The sequence below is a fragment of the Mandrillus leucophaeus genome, unplaced genomic scaffold (assembly GCF_000951045.1).
Source record: "Mandrillus leucophaeus isolate KB7577 unplaced genomic scaffold, Mleu.le_1.0 Scaffold70, whole genome shotgun sequence".
Lineage (NCBI taxonomy): Eukaryota > Metazoa > Chordata > Mammalia > Primates > Cercopithecidae > Mandrillus > Mandrillus leucophaeus.
In genome coordinates, this window is record NW_012107586.1 from 1,021,589 (window position 1) to 1,036,138 (window position 14,550).

At 39.1% G+C, this 14,550-nt stretch overlaps 1 protein-coding gene across 1 annotated transcript in view; it reads left to right on the plus strand.

Annotated features, from left to right (window-relative positions):
- XRCC5 (X-ray repair complementing defective repair in Chinese hamster cells 5 (double-strand-break rejoining)) overlaps positions 1-13,319 on the plus strand; it is a 94,600-nt gene extending 81,281 nt beyond the window's left edge. The window contains exons 20-23 of the mRNA XM_011964563.1: positions 186-282; positions 2,001-2,068; positions 11,343-11,417; positions 12,212-13,319. Coding sequence (XP_011819953.1) covers positions 186-282; positions 2,001-2,068; positions 11,343-11,417; positions 12,212-12,226 — 255 coding nt within the window. The 3' untranslated portion in view covers positions 12,227-13,319. The remainder of the gene's footprint in view (positions 1-185; positions 283-2,000; positions 2,069-11,342; positions 11,418-12,211) is intronic.
- The last annotated feature ends 1,231 nt before the right edge of the window (positions 13,320-14,550 follow it).

A 14,550-nucleotide genomic window follows, 5' to 3' on the forward strand; every position in this document is an offset into this window, starting at 1 on the left:
CTGGTCCCCAGTGAACACACCTCAGTTTGGAATGCCAGCTTCCCATGTACCAAAGAAGAACATTTTATTTTTTTGTAATAAGTAAGGTGCTTCAGAATATACAATACTTTGTTTGGTCTGGGGCTGAATTTGTTTTTGTGTTTGCTCTGACTTGCCGCCTCCTCTACCCCAACTTGCTACCACAGTTTTCAGAAGAGCAGCGCTTTAACAACTTCCTGAAAGCCCTTCGAGAGAAAGTGGAAATTAAACAGTTAAATCATTTCTGGGAAATTGTTGTTCAGGGTAAGTTGTCATTTGTCTTTTTCTGCAAATACTTAGGCTATTTTATTCTAAATATACATATAAATTCTAAATATAAACTATATTGTATAATGAGTTACGTGGGAAACATGATGACTTTCTACATGGCTTTGGGAAATGCTCAGTGTTCAGTGAACTCAAACTCTCCCTTAATAAGCATAAATACAAAGTGATAAATAATAAATAAACATGTAAGTTCCATCTTAGACTCTTTACTCAGTGTGACCTATTTCAGGGCTGTGCCTTTCTGTTTGTTAAATGGAGCAGCTGTGTGGGTGAACATTGTCTGCTTTCTCAGATCCTTAGGCCATTTCACTCCTGCTGGATCCACAGCCCTTTGGTTGACCTCACCCAGATTTTATCTCCCTGCTATTTTTCGGTTACCATATACTTGGACTTTCCATTTTAGCGGACCAGCATCTTCATGCACCAAAACCATTCAGTTCGTCACTTGCACAGCAACCAATGCAAATTAAACTCAGAAAGAAGACAGCACACATTCTTTCAATGTTAGGCTTGATCTTTGCTTTTTTTCATGCCCTTTGCCCCACCTTTTTTAGAACATGACCTGATTTTCTTTTAGAACCCAAGTATAAGATATTTCTTGTTTAAAATACATATTATGAAAATGATGATGTTTATGAGACAGAGAAACTTTTCACTTATACTAGAGATGCAAAATTTGTTTCAATCTCTCTTTGTGTGCAAATTCTGTATAAAAAGAGTTGCATACCTATCTGTCCACCTTCTAATGGGTAACTCTTCATCACACAGGTAACCGTTTTTCTGACAGTTAATTTTTCAGCCCTTTCACTTCTGCACTGGAGAACAAAAGGAATTGGAATGGGTAGTGAAGGGTGCTTACTCAGATCACTTTTGTGTCTGCTGTTGACCCAGTAAAAGAAGGAGATTGGTTTTGGTATTTATTGAATGCCTATAGTATATTTGCTGAAAAGAAACTTACAGGACATATGCAAAATCCATATTTTCTGATAGCTTATATGCCACTGACAGAATACAGATGGCCAAGGCCATTCATAGGTACAAATAGATGTTAAATACATATGCTTTTCGGACAGTATGTCAGGTATCATCAGCCATTTGATGGAGGAAAATATCTTAAGAAGAGCAAACTAAAGAGTGGATTTTCTACCCTTGATTTGCTCTTACTGAGCTAAAATTGATGAACTATCCTAAATGATAGACATGCCCCTTGGTGAAGACCATGTTTTCTTCCTCCCTAGTCCTCTGGCCACTCTATCAATAGGCAGTAACATGGCCACAAGACAAAATGTATGCATAGTTCCATATTGGGTGCCTGGTGGTTTGAACAAAAGCATACAATCATTTAATTATCATTTATTTATTGAACTTCTGCTATGTGCTACAGTAAGTCCTCCCTTAACATTGTCCATAGGTTCTTGAAAATTCTGACTTTAAGCAAAATGACACATAATGAAACCATTTTTTTTCTCATCAATGTTTTAATGAAACAACATTATTCAAGGACCTACTTTTGTTCCTTGGGAGGATCACTTGAGCCTAGGAGTTCGAGACCAGCCTGGGCAACATAGTGGGACCCTGTCTCTATTAAAAAAAAAAGAGAAATCTCCAACTCAAAGGTGGGAGGAGGTGTGGAAAGGAAAATGGGATTGGGGTTGTATCTTTGTGTTTAGATGTTACTCTGAATTACTTTTTAGATGGAATTACTCTCATCACCAAAGAGGAAGCCTCTGGAAGTTCTGTCACAGCTGACGAAGCCAAAAAGGTATTGAGGGGTAACTCTTTGTCTTCAGTTGAATTATTATAGTGGACTTTATTTTCTTGATGCCCTCGAAGAAGTTAAATTTTATGGGTAACTAAATGAGTGTACTCATTTTGTATTCAGTATGTAAATTGCTTCAATCACAGCATCCTCATGGGAGAAATTATAATCTTACTCAGTTTCCTGTAGGCTGTGGTTATATTTCTGGAACTCATCTGTAATCCCAGCTTCAGTACCTCTAGAGCATGCTGTTGAACTCCATAGTGCACAAACTTAGCCTCAGCCCTGGTAAAGGCTATGAAATCCACAGTGATTCCCACCGTGGCCACACATTAGTCACTTGGTGAGCCCTCCTTCCCTCCTTCCCTCTTTTTGTTGCTGTTGTTGTTAATACCGATTAAAAATTAGAATTACTCTAGACATTCTGTTAGTCTGAGATGGGTCCTGAGCACAGCTGGTTTGTTTGCATTTTAAAACCCCTCCGGTGATTGTATTATAAGTGAAGAGAGAAACACTAGTATTCTAGCATAAGGGACGTCCAGGTATTTTCAGTAAAAGACCCTGTGCAGTCCCCATGAACTTTTTATTCACACACATTGTTAGGCCTAGGCCTCCTTGTTAGGTGTGTATTGAATCTGATTCAGCCATGAGTCAAATACATGTAGTTATTTAGTTCAGTAATCCTTCATTGTACCTCAAGGTTGTGATGAAATTTTAATGAATTAAGTTGAATAGCTCAGAAGTATGTACTTCATAACGTTCAGTTTCAGTTACAGTCACTGACTAATGTAGTCCTGCTGGCACCTGACAGCTCTCAGTTACTAAGCTTCTACAATGCGCTAGGCACTGTGCTGGATGATAAGACAGCACCCCTGTCCTCTAGAAGCTCAGGCAGTTAAAATGGAGCAGAGGGAAACAACGGAGACTCAGAAAATAACTATACACACTAAGGGAGAGCTTGGTCTGGGGCTGGTGAATAGGAATCTGTTAGGGAAGTGACAGACGCAAAGCTGGAAATGTTAATCAGAAGGCTAAATTCAGGCCAAAATTTAAATATCTTCAATTTTCAACTAAGTAAGGCTTTTGGCAGAAACCATAGTATGGTTTGAAAGAGAAATTAAAATATACAAGAATTTTTATTAAGCACTTTGCCTAGCAAAAGATTTTTGTTAAAAAAACAAAACAAAACAAAACAGATGTCATCCCTACTTTCAGGGAGTAGGATCCTGGAATTTTCAAAGCATACTGTGAGGTGGTGATTATATCTCAGAAGGGATTCCATGGTGTCTGTACCCTCTGCCACAGTCAGTACTGAGCACCATGGGCTTGAGTATGCCATTTAACTGTTTGGTTTTATTTCTATTTGTCACTGTATACAATGTTTGATAATATCTCCTCCTTGAACTGGGCTGTTTCAGTCAAGGTTCTCCAGAGAAATAGAACCAAGAGAACGTATATGTGTGCGTGTGTGTGTGTGTGCACATACACACACACACACACACACACATATATAGAGAGAGAGATTTATTAGCTGAATTTAAGAAATTGGCTCGTGTGATTGTAGGGTTGGCAAGTCTGAAATTTGTAGGACCAAGCTAGCAGGCTGGAAACTCAGGCAGGATTTCTATGTTACAGTCCTGAAGCAGAAACCTCAGCTTTTGCGCTTAAGGCCTTCACTTGATTGGATGAGACCTACAAATATTATTAAGAGTAATCTTTGCTTAAAATCAGCTAATTGTAAATGTTAATCACATCTACAAAATACCCTCACAGCAACATCTAAAGTAGTGTTTGATGAAACAACTGGGGACCATACCCTAGCCAAGTTGACACATAATATTAATTGTCACATGGTGTGAAGACCTATCAGTTTTTGCTAAACAAGTAAATCAGGAAAAATTTTTTTGTTGTTGTTATTACATTAAGAAAATTTGTTATCCAGGTGACAATTGGGTACATATTAGAGTTTTTGGAAGAAGTGAGGAGCCGTGACCTAAAAAAGCTTGTGTTTCCTTCCAGCAGCACATCTTAGCCAAAGTTAACCCAGAGTATTAGACAGGAAAGAAATCTGAAAACGGATGATGCACTTGCAAATTGTGCAAGGCTTGTTCTATAATGCAAATAGGATGTCTTCCTTGAAATGTAAAGGCACTGAGCCTAAGCATGAGGAATTTTAATGTCTGATGATGAAGCTATAGAAAGAAATTTCAGTTAATGACCGGGTAGGTATAAGATGGTGTCCTTAGATAATTCTGGTATCACCAGAACTGATGTCAGTTGTAGTTTAAGACAACTGTTCTGGAGCGGGAGAATCGCTTGAACCTGGGAGGCGGAGGTTGGGGTAAACTGAGATCACGCTATTGCACTCCAGCCTGGGCAACAAGAGCAAAACTCAGTCTCCAAAAAAAAAACTCTCAAAACATCACCATCTTTGAATAGAGAGAACATCATAAAAAACAAGTGGAGAGAATCTCTTCTACTTCAGCCATGGGTTGCCTGGCTCTGACTGGCCTCTTCTTCCTTTAGAGCATAGTGTTTCGATAGTCAAGGCACAGAGAGTATGCTTCCAGTACTACCAGCAACACTGAACTTCACTGTCATGGCAGATAAGAAGTTAGGAAATTCAACAAAAATGTATTGAGTACCAGCTCTGTGCTAAGCACTTGGATATATATTATCTCATAGCCTCCAAAAGAAGTACATTGCACATTCACCTAGCAGACTCTCTTTCACATCTAGAAAATGCCATTTCCTTTTTTTTCCCCCCACTTTTATCAGTGCTTCAGCCAATGTAGTATGTATGCCAGGTATTTATATAACTCTTTCACTTCTAAAGAACTGTTTTTGTATGGTGTGTACGTAGAGCACTATATACATCATATCTAGATAATGGTAGAAAATAAGAGTAGTAGAATTTTACTTGTATTCAATTCCCGAACCAAAGAGCCCAGTATTATCTCTGTGATCCTCACAGTTATCTGCTAAGAATTACCAAGAGCAGGAACTACCATCCCTGTTACCTCTGGGAAGCCAAGCCCCAGAAAGGTAAAGGTTACACTTGGAGCTCATGGAGGTAGCAAGAGAATTAAAATGCATGTTCCTGTGCACCACACCAGACCTTCATTTTCAAGTGGATTAAGTTTTATAAGTGGAATCTTGGACCAGTCATTTCTAAAATACAGTAGTCCCTGTCTGCTTCATTTCAACAGATGACTTTCTGGGCCTAGAACCAGGTGGTGGTTAGAATAACCTGGAAAGTCATAGAGTAGACCCTGTAATTTTGACTCACCTTCAGTGTACACTGTATTATGTCTGTCAGTTCTTGTTAGTGTAGTGGTGAGTACCTCCCCACCCCCCATCACTATATCGTGCCTTACTGTGAGATTATGCTTTTGTGTCTGCTTTAATATCACATGAACCCTTTATTTTGTTTTCCAGAGTGAAAACTTGATCTTTTATATTAAAAATGCTTTTATTTATTTATTTAGAGACAGAGTCTCGCTCAGTTGCCCAAGCTGGAGTGTAGTGGCATGGTCTCGGCTCACTGCAACCTCTGCCTCCCCGGTTCAAGTAGTTGTGCCTCAGCCTCCCGAGTAGCTGGGATTGCAAGTGCTCACCACCCTACCTGGCTAATTTTTGTATTTTTAGTAGAGACGGGGTTTTACCATGTTAGCGAGGCTGTTCTCAAACTCTTGACCTCAAGTGATCTGCCCACCTTGGCTTCCCAAAGTGCTGGGATTACAGGCATGTAATACCAGCCATTCCTGGCCTGAAAATGCGTTTAAATGGCGTCTGTTGATTTTTGGAGAGAAATGTAGAAAAAAGAGTATACATGTTGATGATAATGGGGAGAATTGCGGAGGAAGATTCTGGCTCAAGGAAGCTGATTCCTTGTGGTTTTAATAGAAGAGACATGCTTTAGCTATTTCTCTTAGCCAAGTGAGAGAAGTATAATCCCTTTTGACCATGCACTGAAATATTCATTTATATTGCCTTCAAATGTTCAATTTGGTCACTTCCCAAATAATCATTTAAGGAAACTTGACTATAATCAGTGAAGTTAAAGAACAATCCTCACAGTCCATTTAAATTCTTTTGAGGTACTTCCCATAAGTTATTTAAAGTTAGTAAGCTGTCAAATTCTTGCTATTAAATGTTGACATTTGAAAGGAAGTAATTATCCAGGGATGTTCATTTTAAGTGAAAATTAAATTACAACTTTACATTTGTATAACATCTTAAGAGCTATTACCCTCCAGTGTGTTCTAGAAATATGTGGATTGTATGATCCTTTGAGAAATAGAAGGAAGTCAGCTCTGCTACAGAAATAGAAAGTTTTTCCATGGCATAAGTTTAGACAGTCACTTTCTTTTAAGTTTCCTGGTACCTCTCATTTAATTTTGAAACCTAGGCATAAATACTATCATTCTTTAATGTTCATTTTTATTATTGTTATAAGCTGTCAGTTCATCCACTTTTTCTGTTTCTAGTTTGTATGATGAGATATGGCATTAGCATTTGCTGTTTGGTAGAATCTTTGTATAGCCTTTGTGTGCCCTTCATCTGTCAGTTCTCCCAGCTCTGTAGTGGGTAGAAGAGGTTGAGTGGTGTGTCTGAGAGCTCACAGTAAGTCACTGGCCTGGAATCTAGTTCTAGCACTGCACTAGTCCTTCATTATCCTTTAGTATTATTGAGAAAGCAGTGAAGAAAGAGGATTTATCTCCATGGCATTGGGATCATTATTATTATTATTTTTTTACCAGATTCCAAGAGGCTGAGCTATGTCTAAATAATTATTTGATGTAAGCTCTATGAAAGAAAAAGTTATTTTAGCACTTGTTTTTCTTGTAACTGCCTAATTTATCCTTCTTTATTGTTGACATTTATGGATTTTCCACCTTAGTATCACAGACATTAATAGATAGCAATGTGGCCATTTTACCAACACCCCTGTCTAGAGAGGTAAAGTTTTCTGGCTCAGTGCCTCACAGCAAGCTAGTGGCCAGCAGAATTGACTGGAATCCAGACCCCCAGATGCCTGCTACAGTCATCTTATCACCACACCATGGTGCCAACTCTTCACGCCTTCAACTTATAATGCCACCGACCACATCTACCTAGAGAAAGGGTGCCCATGCTCCCTCTGTCAAGAGGACATCCAGTTCTGTGTGTGAGAGTGCACAGGAATTCTCCAAAGCTTAGTGAAGGGTTGAAGACAAAGGTTAAGAATCATTTCTTGAGAGCATTTTTGTCAAACTGCTGGCCCCTGTTGGACCCTATGACATTTTTCTTTGCTCTTTTCTGCTTTCATTTTCTGCCTTAATTCTCTGGTGTAGTTTGCTAGTACAAGAAAAGTAATAATGAAAATATCACAGTGTTACCCATTGTTTATTTAAGACTTGATACATTTAAGATATGATATTAAATTTTTTATTGAGGTAGAACATGTGTATAGTAAATGCACAGATCTTAATTGTGCAACTTGATGAATTCTTACACATTCATATACCTGGGTGCTCACCACCCAGATCAAAATAATAGAACATTTGCATCACCCTATAAGGCTCCCTGGTACCTTCCCAGTCAGAAGCCCCATCCCTCGAGGGAACCACTGTTCTGACTTCTGTCACTTGAGAGTCGTCTGGCCTGTTTTTGACCTTCATATAATTGGAATCATGCCTTTTTTCACCAATTATGTGATTATAGCTATGTAGTGTCCCTTTTATGGTTTTACCACAATTTATTCATCCATTCTCCTAATGATGGACATTTGCTTGTTTATCCTTTGGCTTTATGAATAAAGATGCTGTAGATATATATCTATATCTATATATATATATATCTGTATGTATATATCACTTGGTGGACATATGTTAAGTGTATTCCTAGGAATTAGAACATAAAACTTACAATACCGTAAATACTTTTTTTATACTTTATTTTATCTGAGACTCATACAACCCCTAAGATAGGTATGGTAAGTAGTAGTATTCACATTTTATTTTTGAGGGAAATTAGTTATGAAAAGGTCAGGTGGCTTGCCTAGGGTTCCTGAGAAACTGACAGGGTTGTGTTCTCCACACTAGGCTACAGGATTTCCCTCTTGCACCATATTAGTGTTTATAGCATCCATTAAGCTACTAGTGGCATTAATGAAACCCAAATATATGTCATTTTAGGCAGAGTACATGCAAACTGACTTTTGATGCTTTTTTACACATCTAGATTGTGAGTAATCCTTTGGAATCACCTGATGGTGTTGGAAACAACCCAGTGGAGGTCATGTGTTTTTACTTTGGGGGTTGATAAGGGTCTGAGCACAAGATGATAGTTTTTTAGTCTTATGGGGAGGTAGGACTGGCAGTTTCTATATAGAGGTTATTGATTTCATTTCTCTGCTTGTGGCCAGGATTATATTTGAAAAGTAGTAGGTTATCCATTTCATAAAGTTCTCCAGGTAAGGAGGCACTTTAATGGTAACCCCGGGTAAGTGATGGTGGTTTGAGGAAGAAGGAATATGTCACACACATGCCCTTTCTATCTGTTCTCTACTTTCTCAGCATGTTGCAGAGGGAAGGAACACATGAAAAAAGATGAGAGTTGACTCCTACCCCTTTCTGCAGAAGAGATTCAGGGAATCTCTTGCTTTTATTGAGAAAGCAGGCCAGTCATTGAGTTCTCTGCTCTATCTTGCTTTCCTGTCACTGCATTGGCTGGAATTACTTACAGTTACAAACACTGATGATGAGGAGTGATATGTGGAAGAGATCAACCTTGCCTGGGGCATTGGGAAGGATAATGGATGGCAGCCCAGCTTTTAAACATAATTTGCTTACACAGAAATGTGAAGCAGATCTGTCAGGCAAATCAGTTGCAGACGATACTTAGCACTTGATGAAAATTTTTGCTGCTGCTCCTTTCTTCCTAGGAATTTGGCCTAGTCTCAGAGATGTACCATTTGTGCTTAAGTATATCTACCGTGGTCATACTGTGCCACCAGTCCTATGTTAACTTATTCTTTAATTGCAGTGTGAAGGGGGCTTTGCAGGTTGGTAGGGAGTGGGAATTTGAGATTTTAGAATCGCAAATTCTAAATTTGGCTGAGTACCAAAACACATCAGGGATTTTTCTAGATTCATCAATAAGTCCTTAAGTCAAGGGGTCATACAAGGTGTAGTGGACTACAGAACCCTTGAGCCCATGGAGTTTTTCAGATGTTTGGAAGATACTGGTCATTTGTGGCCCCACAGAGATTTATGGCCGGATGCAACTCTGCTTTTTATTCTCTTGCCTCAACTGGATAAGTCTTATCCTGTAGCCATATAGTCGTGATATCACAAAAATCCTGCAGGGGTTAATGATAATGAGTAGGAGAGGAGAGGTACAACATAAAAAGTATGATAATAACCCAGAAAACCCCAAATTAAAACCAATTTCAGTATCTAGGATAAAGTACAGTTTATTTAACCTTTACACATAAATCATATGCCAGTGAATGTATAGATTTTTTATTCATTTATCTGTATTTGGCTCTCAGATATCTTTATTCATAATCACCCAGAATAAATAGAATGAATGAAACAGAAGCTTCCTTACAGATTGTCTGCTCCCATTGTGGGATTTTCTGTCTCTTACGTCATAGATTCTCAGTCTTGCACATGGCCCAGTTTAGGGTCAACAAAGGACTATGGAAAGATCCACAAATGTCCTTAAAAGAAGATAAATTCCTTATTCGCTCAGTCAAAAAAGAAGTTAATGAATAGTGAGGTAGTTTTAACTGAGGGAAAACAAAGTCCAAGAGAGTGGTTGAGTCAACAAACAATTATGTCCATGGTGCTGACGAAGGCCCTGTACCTTAAGGCAGACATGACCTCCATTGTTACCACTTTGTTGCCTGTGTGTGTTTTTGTATATGAGGAATGGAAGGACAGCCAGAGCTTTCTTGCTTCCTGAAACTTGCTGCATGCAGCCTCATATTTCATGGTTGACTTTGGTTTGACTTTTTAAAGAGACATATTTTAGTTTATAGGTCTTAGGTTTCAGAGGTCATGATTGTGTCCATTGTACCATAAAAATAACAGGAATGTAGAGAATGGCAGTTCTTACCATTTTTTCATGTTGAGAGAGTGAGGAATGTATAACTATACTTTTTCCTCTTGGGTGGAAGCAACTACAGGAGAGCATGAGTGGGCTGAAAGGTTCGCTTACCGCATGCCTGCTCCATGCACTCTCACCCTGAGGAATGCCAGAATGCCTCTAGGGGCCAGCCAGTTGTGGTACCATAACTGACTCTATTTACTGTTTCTGGCCCCCAAATGAAAAGTAGAAGTGCCCCACCTTCCACTGCCCCCTCTAAAACACTCACTCCTACAGGCAGGCATGCTACCAGAAGATCACCTTCTCGTGTTAGGATAGATACGCATTGCTAGATAGATACGCATTGCTAGAACCCAGCTCTTAGAGGCAGCTGCCACATGCCTTGAAGGAAAAGGCTCCCCACTGCTATCCCTTGGAGGGACAGGATGGAAAAAGAGTGTTCAGATAAGTTTCAAGGGCACTCACCTGACTACCCTTTTAAAATCTGAGTGTCATTCCTAGATCCTCACAGACTTCACTTCCTGGACTTTTATTATGTATCTGTTTTTATTTTGTTTTATTATGTTTTATTACATATCTGCCTTTCAGAAGCTCCACATCTTGAACAGTGATGCTGAACGGTTTTCTCATCCATTTCTCATAAGAAGTCCCCCTTGTACTGCTTTTGTCCACAGTGGAATTTAAGAATAGATTATTCTAATCTTTTTTTTTTTTCCCCTGGTTCTTCATCATTCAGCTTGAGATTATTCTAATTTTGACTTGATTCTCATGTTCCTTTCAAAAGAGCATACTAGTTTGGGATGATTGGTTATTTTCTTAACCTTAGCTAGCCAACTTATTTCCTGTGGAAGCAGAACTGGAAACAGCAGATGTCCACCATGCTTATACAGGACCCTACACATAGTCACTGTCTTGACAAGCCATGTCATTTCCTCCCTCTTCATGAGCACTTTTTCTAGTGATAACTTAGTATGGACTACTTGAACCTCAAAACTGGGCCTCTCACCCAAAACCAAATAAAGGAACTTAGGCCAGGATGATGTTTCTTTTGGGCGGTTTGCAGTGAGACTTTGCTAAGCAGGCTGCCTTAGGTTTCCCTGTGGCAATGCTAGCAGATTGTTCCCTCCTTCAAAGGGGCAAAAATACCATTTTGGTGTGATAACTGACTTTCTATTTACAGTTTCTGGCCCCCAAAGACAAACCAAGTGGAGACACAGCAGCTGTATTTGAAGAAGGTGGTGATGTGGACGATTTAGTAAGTACTTTTAATATGCACCTGGTGTTCTGTGATTGAAGTCGCCTGAGCTGTAAATACAGCCACAAAGGCTGATTATCATAGACTTGTTGCTTATTTGTGTTTTAATTTTCAATACACCAGAAGATCCCTACACCATTATTAATTGCCATTATACATTTAATCAGATAGGTAATTTCGTAATGGAAATTCCTGTGTTTCATGGTGTCAGCTATGTTGTTCATTCAGATTAATCCTTTCCTTTGAAGGGCTGAAAAAGAACTAGGGAGGCTATTCCATTAGTAGCAAAATGTCGTAATTCATTGAAATTGCTCTTAGCCAAAAATAAGTAATACAACATGCAGTTTGTGTGGGTTGACAAAAACAGCCTTTAAAAAGGCTACTTCTTAAATGTTTTCAATTAACTTAATGTAAACAAAATAGACCGATAGGCAGTTGAGGATTTATGGACCCCGTTACACCATGTTGTTGATGCCTGAGAAGTTGTGTAGTAAATATTGTCTTTTATATCTATCCTTAATGTTTAGAAACTTCCCGCCTTTAAGCTTCATATGACAACTGTCCAACAAACACTACATACTATGATGTCAGCCTTTTTTAGAGACATTCTCATTACTAAAATGAGTGGATACCTGGATGTTTAACTCCTAAAATAGTGAGGCGGTGAATAAATGAGCAAGTACATGCATGTCTTCCAACGCAGAGAGTCATTTTCATTAAACCCTCTCTCACCAGAGAAGCAGTGGTATGAAATTGTCCTGGTTCCTTTCTAAGTGTGTTGTTCTTGTTTACAGTTGGACATGATATAGGTCGTGGATGTATGGGGAATCTAAGAGAGCTGCCATCGCTGTGATGCTGGGAGTTCTAACAAAACAAGTTGGATGCAGCCATTCAAGGGGAGCCAAAAGCTCAAGAAATTCCCCAGCAGGTTACCCGAAGGCGGATCACCTTAATTCTCTGTGGAATGAATACACACATATATATTACAAGGGATAATTTAGACCCCATACAAGTTTATAAAGAGTCATTGTTATTTTCTGGTTGGTGTATTATTTCTTCTGTGGTCTTACTGATCTTTGTATATTACATACATGCTTTGAAGTTCTGGAAAGTAGTTATCTTCTTGACCTAGTACTAGTATATCGGTGACAATTGCAGCCCTTGTGATGTGATTAGTGTCTCATGTGGAACCATGGCACCGTTATTGATGAGTTTCTTAACCCTTTCCAGAGTCCTCCTCTGCCTGATCCTCCAACAGCTGTCACAACTGATGTTGAGCAAGCAATAGCATTTGCTTCCTCCCAACAAGCAGCTGGGTTAGGAAAACCATGGGTAACGACGGACTCACTTCTCTTTTTAGTTGAGGCCTTTTAGTTACCACATTACTCTGGCTCTATATATAGGTGGTTTTCTTTTAAGTGGGGTGGGAAGGGGAGCACAATTTCCCTTCATACTCCTTTTAAGCAGTGAGTTATGATGGTGGTCTCATGAAGAAAAGACCTTCTTTTGGCCCAGTCTCTGCCATATCAGTGAACCTTTAAAAACTCAAAAACTGAGAAATTTACTACAATAGTTAGAATTATATCACTTTACGATTCTCTACTTGAGAGCCTCAAGGAGAGAAAGTTTCGTTATATTAAAACACTTAGGTAACTTTTCGGTCTTCCCCATTTCTACCTAAGTCAGCTTTCATCTTTCTGGATGATGTCTCCTTTACTAAATAAGAAAATAACAAAGCCCTTATTCTCTTTTTTTCTTGTCCTCATTCTTGCCTTGAGTTCCAATTCCTCTTTGCTTGGTGTACAGACTTCTTGGTGCCCAGTCACCTCTGTCTTCAGCACCCTCTTAAGTGGTCGCTAATACACTATTTTGTACATGTAACATTAAAGGCATAAATGACTCGTTTCTCTGTGAATTGCTGCTAATTATTGTCTGCAAAAGACTTCTTCAGTGCTCTGCTGAGAATTGAACACCCTTATCCATTGATTGAAAATGGATCTGCAAGGTAGAACATCATTCATTTAGCTGAGGAGAGAAAGGAGTGCTTTACTTTGGGCTTGTAGGCCATCCTGTCAATACTATACACACTTGCATCAAACTTGACATACAGGTGCCCATTTAAAGTAACCCCAACAGAGGATGACGTCATAGTTTCTGGTTAGTTAAAGCCTAGGGGTTGTTTGTGACTTGGACAAAACTGAGACATTCTTAGAACCACAGAGTAGAAACTTTTATCTCTGAAATCTTCATTACTCTTATCAGATCCTCCCAGCAATATGAATCAGCTCAGTAAGTATGGCTCTGTCAGCAGCCCCTGTCTTTGGCAGTTTGGGGAATTTCTTTTTGGAAACATCTGTCTTTTTGTCAGGCCAGGAAAAGTTTAAATCAACTTAGTCCTTTAGATCTTCTGATACTTTTTGACTTGGTTTGAATGTAGCAGGATTATTTGTGCTTCTCTAACCCTGTTTCACCTAAATCTGAATACCTCAAGGAAGAAATTAGTTTCACAGGCTAAGGAGAGAAAGAACTCACTGAGTCATGTACTTTCCAAATCCATTTCATACAGGCACAGTATATGTGCTGTGTAGACTTCATCAGAGCGTACTGTTTTGAGGAGGGACAGCATGTTTTGCATGAACACATGAAAGTCCTGTTTCCCTGAAATGAGATTGGCAGATCTACAGAACTCCCAGGTGTTCGGCTGAGTGTAGCCTTGGAGGACAGCAAGTGCTGTATTGTCCTCAGTCTGCCATGGGCTGCCCCTCAGAAACCCAATAATCCCACAAATGATAGGCTTGTCTGTAATTGCAAGACACTGACTATGCTCCCTGTCACCTTTTTCTTCTATGTCACTAAAATTTGTTGACTTGGAAAGGAGTCATCCTCTTTGTGACCCCCCCCCCCACCCAAGTCACAACTCAGATGACATGTATTTCCAAATGCCCCCTTGACGGTATGTGCTGTCCCTCATTAAGTATCACTATTTTAAATGTTGGGTTTTAATCCTTTGCCAGTTGATTTACATAAAAGATTTAGAATCTTGGAAAACTAATTGAAAAATCGTGTTGGGATTAGGCAGCATTTTTTTTTTTCCCAAGTCCAGGATGACTTTGAAAATAAATAGACACAGATC